This window comes from Anopheles cruzii, chromosome 2 (genome assembly GCF_943734635.1).
Source record: "Anopheles cruzii chromosome 2, idAnoCruzAS_RS32_06, whole genome shotgun sequence".
Lineage (NCBI taxonomy): Eukaryota > Metazoa > Arthropoda > Insecta > Diptera > Culicidae > Anopheles > Anopheles cruzii.
The window spans coordinates 19,749,996-19,756,203 of NC_069144.1; the positions used below are offsets into that span (position 1 = coordinate 19,749,996).

Below are 6,208 nucleotides of genomic sequence, written 5' to 3' on the forward strand. Positions count from 1 at the left end.
AACTACCTGAAGACGACCCAGCAATAAGATAACCATAATTAACACGACCCACAAACTTTCTTTGGCACAACAACGACCACGGACAACCCATCCCTTGGGCACCCCTAGGGGTTACTTGGCCGGGCTAAAGGTTGCCCTCGGTCCTCGGTACGGACGAGAGCACGTTCCACGTTACAACCACCGACGGCGGGGACCGACTTCCCTCAGGTGTGTGTGCCAACGCGTCCCGATATCACAGGGTGCGCTTCTTTAGCTACGTCGTCCCCATCCTGGGAGCATCATTAATTGGGAAGCCGGTGTCTTCAGCCGTTCCGTTCCGTTCCGCAGTTGCATCCGGTCTGGGTCCTCTTCGTCATGCAAAAGGAGACTTCTTTTGCTGATCTTCACGTCCGGAAGTTACCCCCGGTGATCTTCCCCGACGAGCGGGCGATGTCAAGGTGCCCGAGCTACTTCGAACGAAAGAGCGTCTCGTGAGGTGCCCCTTGTCACGGCGTGTGTAGTGTTGCACAATAAAATCGTCCGTCCTTCCGTTCCGAACCGGGCGGGTGGGACGGGTTTAAATTTATTCCACCTTATCGCGCTACCGTTTATTCTGCCACTCTAGCATGCACCGCACGTAACGCGGCAGCGAAACCCTGCCCTCTATCGAGACACTATTTTTGTTGTTGTGGCCTCCGAACTGCCACCGACAACGGCATATGCATAAGATGCAACCGCCACGATAACGCTACGGGAGAACCTGCGGCGGAGAGGGACACAGCACGGAGGGTAGATCCGCTGAGCGAGATGGTGCGTGATTATAAGGTTTCAGGGAGCCAAAAGAACTCGCCCTCGCTCACTATCCCTATTTCTATCTGTTCTGTTTGAAGCGCAAGAATTGGGGACATCGTTTTGGGGGACGACGAAACGGCGCAGTTAAGCACGCAAGCTCCTGTGAAACCTGGTGGGGTCTGCAGAGTTCAGGCTTCAGATCCCGAAAATGCCCCTTAAAGCCGGGCAGGTCTCGGCTTTCGAATCGAATTAAGATAAAGACCCAAATTGATTACTTGCAAATACGGCGAAGCGAACTGCAACCGAGCGAAAAGCGTCACTCGGATGTGCGGAGATGCAACAGAGCTCCGTGTGTGTGTGTGCCCGGAGGCAATCGAATGTAAATTTGTCGGCTGAAGATTTCCAATTCAATTCATTGTAGCTTTTATGCCGAGCTTTTCGGTGGGGATTTGGACGACGCCATCCGAAAAAAGGATGCAAGTTGTGCGATGTTGCTGCAGAACGATTGCACAGACGAGCTTTAGCTTTAAGGGAACCGAGTGCAATCAGCGACAGAGAGAGAGAAAGAGAGAGAATGGCAACAGGAAATAAATTGCACTTAACTAGCCGGCAGGCACCGGGCACCTGATATGATTATTCAGCAGCTTATCTTCGCATCCATCAGGGCAATAGATCATGATTATCTAAGCGCCAGGGCGAACCGGCATCGGGTCGAGTGCAGTCTAGTGGCGAGCTTAAATCATCCCACAATCATAATCTCTACCGTCCGAACGTTTCTTACCATGTTGGTCGCGTTGTGGTCAATTAATTAGTGCCCAAGGAACCCATCCAAGGCGTTCAAACTAATTTCATATTGTAAACTGAACTTCAGCGAATTCAGCAAGTTCGCCTTGGAAGCGTTCTATTTCTATGTCGATTTTTATCCAAAGTAATATTGGCAAATTTGAAGGGAACGAAATTCGAGACGTCCGTTTGCGTCCGAGAGCTGGACCACGGAAACATAATTTAAGTCAACGCGCGTCAAGCTTCATATGACGGACGCTTTAATGCAATGGCAACAGAACTCCTGACAATTTCTGGCTGTCTTTCGCTGTTTACATGGGGCCAGTCCGGTCCCTATCTTCACGGGCAGACAACCGTTTGGCATTGATCGATGTGATTCACATCCTTCGCTCAGTCGTCCTTGCTCCTGCATGCCATGGCTTACAGCTTGAGTTATAGCTATCCTTCCACTGCACCGTCCTCTGCGTCGTTGCTTGTACAAGCGTATTCATTACTCAAAGTCCACTTTAAATGCACTACATTCTGAGCGGTGCGAGTACGGTCCCGGAACCTGTCACCCGCTGTCCACGGCTAGGGTTGTGCTTCGTGTCCACGAACTACTCAAAGTGCCAAATATGCAGAAAATCTGCAACAAAAGTTCACTCTCGGACGCAAACCCGAAGGATGCCTTTTGGCAGAGGTGACTGCTCCATCGAGACATTTTCTGCTCTCTTTCTACTGTCGAGATGGATCAGAATCGAGTACAACGACTCGTCAAGATGGGAAAATTCGTTTGGAAAAAAATACTTATAAAAATCAAAGCATATCCGCCCGAAGGGCTCTACATCTATGGTCAGTCAATCAATCAGATGTAAGCGACGTATTTGTGAAGTATTCGAATCAAATTTATTTGATTGGTGATACGAAAATGCACGACTCGTTAGAAGATACGAGCCGTTAGCCCAACATCTGAAAAATTCGTTCAGTAGACATTCGTCCATTATTTGCATATTTTACATATCTAAGTCGAAGCAACACCAGATACGTGCGAAAATACGACACAACGGAGTTGAAATTTTCACTGGCTCACTAGGTATGTTTCGTTCCACTGTATAAACGTTGGCTATCGGAGACGTATCAGTTGAATGACGAGTGGAAATCAGGATACGAAAGGATTACAAAAAGACTTCAGCAACAAACAATTGAAACACCAAACCACAACAATAAACAGGAAACTAATGCAAAACCAAGCTCGCTATAAGATGCTTACCAAATTGGACTGTAAGGTAGCGGATATTATCGTCCCAATTGTCTGTAATGAGCTTCCTCATTACAGGTAGTAATACTTTATGCTGGAATTTATTTACTTATTTTCGAATTTTTTTTATTAAATAATTGATTTATTTATTTAGCGAGACAAGTTATACACAGACAAGGCACAATACGCCAAAGTTGTTTTAGGCAAAATTGAGGTCACTCCTCCTTTACAGCTTTAGTGCTCCTTTAGATAATGCTTGAATTGGTGTTGGTTTGAAAAAAAATAAGAGATCAACAACATTCAATTTGGAGAAACCATATCCACTTTATCTAACTAAAAGTAATTGAGTCAAATCAAAAGTTTAATTTTTGGTTATTTCAATTAGTTTAAGTTCCAGTACATCATCGTTTACTTTCCAGCGATCATCGTTTTGCACCTGTTTCCGTGTGCGAAGGACTTACAACCTACCTCGTACTACTTCAAACGCGCACCAGGAAGGATTGGCCAGCAAACACGACTCATCTTTTGGGCGTACGTGTAAAAAACCTTAAATTAACCGGATACGTTAAAACTAACACGGCTGGGCTGTTGAAGGGTTCGCCGCCGCAAGCAATTCATTTGCACCGAGGGCTCGTTCACGACCACCACAACCGAGAGTGGCACTCCATTTGCTGGGGATGCTGGCCCGGTGCTTCAGCTCGTAAACCTAACCTACTCGAGTTGATTTTACGACCCGCAAAAGATGATGCGCGGTGTAATCCTTCGCCGTTTGTGCGGTCCTGCGGTCTACGTGTGGCCGGGGTCGTCCCAAAACCTCAATTATTCCACGAATTCCCACCGACAGCATTAAACAGGAGGCCCTCTTTTGCATAAACTGGCGGTCGGTCCAACCCTGACCTTACCTCGGGCCCGTGATGGACGCAGTAATTTCCCACATTTCCCACTTAACCGCCTCGTACGCCATCAAATTAATAGAAACGGCTCGCGTAACTAACCCTCGGCTGTATCGGACACTCGGCCGGTTGTTCCTGGACCGTACACAATCCAGGGAGCCCAGGGAAAGTGAGCTGCTGAATGTTTTTTTTTTTTTGTGAAATTGTGTATCTGATGCCTCGCCATCGGCATCCCGTCGGCTTGGCAACCGACCAACAGACTGTTTGCTTAGGCGCATTCGAGAGGAGCAAACCAAACGAAACAAGCTCGGGAACAAGGAAGAACCATTCCTGCGGTTGGCAAAACGCTGGAACTCGTGAAACTCGGCGAGAGATTGTGCTGGTAATTAACTATAAAATCTCAGTGCCCGTGGGGCTTCGAAACCTCAGTGCCTGAATCCAGGCGGAGAAACTTGGGACCTGGTCCTGGTCGTTATGATTTCAATCAAAACTTTATTTGCAACACGGAAAAGGATACAAAACCGAACCAAAAGCAAACAATCAAATGGAAACAGCAAAAGTAAATGAAAATAGAATGTAAAGTTGTAAATAAAGTAGTAAAATGAAATAGATAAAATAGAATAGAATAGAGTATAGAATAGAAACACTCTTAAGACTTCAATAGCAAAAAGAACTCAATGTTTGTTAAGTTTCTATGAACTTATGTTAGTGAAGATGTCAAACAGAAAAAAAACATAATCAAGATGCCTTTAAATCAATATAATGTACACTTTATTGCCCTTTACAAACAATCTCTTAACCTAACAACAGCATGAGATAACCTCCACAGCGTTCGATCTAACAAAGGTAGAACCCACGGCGCAAAGCGCCTACCGGTAGAGCCCGTTCTTTCTCGCTCAACTTCTCGACCCTCTGCAAATCCTGGCCGTGCTCGTCTTCGTGCGTCCATCGGCTGCCTGTGTCCAGCCCGAACAGCAGCAGTCCCATCGTCGTTCGTAACCGTCGTCCCTGCACCAGCAACCGATGCCCGGCGGGCAGGATGCGCGCGAAGTTGGCCATCGTCTTCTCGACGTGGTGCATCGCCTGGTCCACCCGACCGATGACGTACGCCTGGAGGCACAGCCCGAACACGATGTTTCCCTGGGCATGCGCAAGCAGCAAGTTCCGTGAGCCGTAAAGCCGCAGATAGATTTGCTGGGCCTCCGAGAACACGTTCACACAGTCGGTCACGTTGTCGCGCGCCAGCAAATACATCGCGTAGTCCTCGAGGGTCTCCGCGTACTGAGCGCTCTGCTTGCCGAACCACTCGCCCGCCCGGGCAATGGCTTGGCGCAGCAAGTGGTTGGCTTTGGCGTAAAACTGTCGCGCCAGACAAGCGCGAGCCAACTGACGGCACACGTCGATGACCAACCGGTGCGAAGCTGACTCGCTGAGCAGCTCCAACGCCAGCACCGCGTAGTGGTAGCTGAGCGAAACCTCACAAACCTCCAGCTGATACAGCGACAGGGCCAGATGAACGGCAGCCGCCAGATCATGGGTCGCTTCCGGTCCGCTAGGAGACCCGCCGAACGATGGCTTCACCAGGGACCGCCGGAACGCGGCGCTCGAAGCCGACATCATCCACGCCGTGATCCGGTCGTAGGACTGACGGGCGTCGATCAGATTACCGCCGAGCGTTTGCGCCCGCAGCAGATGAAGCGATACGGCCAACTCCTCGTCCGAACCGGGTGTTGTTTGCAGGCGGGCGATGTGTAGAATGGTGGCCCCATCTTGCAGCCAACCGGTCTCGGTAAGGAACACTCCAATACGCTGGCCTACCCAACAGTCGACACCAGCGGCTGCTTCGATCTGATCCGCTTCGTACAGCGCCATGTACCTCCGGCACAGCTGGGCGATCAGCGGTTTCTTGTTGCTCTCCAGCCACTGCAGGCAGCGGATCAGCTTCGTTCGCTCGCCGGGTAGCCGCCGGATGACGTCACTGACGAGCAGCGGATCGGACAGTAGCTCGAGCTGGACGTCGAGCAGCGACAGATAGTCGCACATGTCTTCGATCGCATCGAGGCGCATGAAGAGGGGCAGCTGCTCGATGACCAACCGGCGCCGGCGGCACCGTGGATATCTGGAGAAAGCCCTCACCAGCGCCTCCAGCGCGAGCCGCTGAAGGTGCGCTGGGTTACGTGGACCAGCTCGCGGTGTGTCCAGGTGAGCGTCGCAGAGCGGCCAGTACTTTGCCACGTGGCCCATCACACACACGATGAGATACGACGAACTGAGCACGATCGAAGCAAGAACTCTTGGAGAGCAACTGTAGGGGTGCTAACTATATTAACTTTATCGCCACTTCGGCTTAAGTAAACTTTGTGGTGTCGGGAACCAACAGCTTTTCGTCGTCTGGAGAAGTAGCAAGAGCGTTGTTAACGGAGCACGGAAAAGCGGCGTTCTGTCGTTCTTGACCACAGGCACCAGCCGATATATACATGAATTCAGGTACCCAGTGTAAAACGTAGCGTCAAGTTGCGGACTT

The 6,208-nt window shown here is 49.9% G+C and overlaps 1 protein-coding gene across 1 annotated transcript; it reads right to left on the reverse strand.

The window, feature by feature from the left end:
• Window positions 1-4,521: 4,521 nt before the first annotated feature.
• On the reverse strand, window positions 4,522-5,928 carry LOC128278614 (amyloid protein-binding protein 2-like). Its single transcript, XM_053017345.1, has one exon. It carries the CDS (start codon window positions 5,926-5,928, stop codon window positions 4,522-4,524), a length of 1,407 nt encoding a protein of 468 aa, XP_052873305.1.
• Window positions 5,929-6,208: the final 280 nt, after the last annotated feature.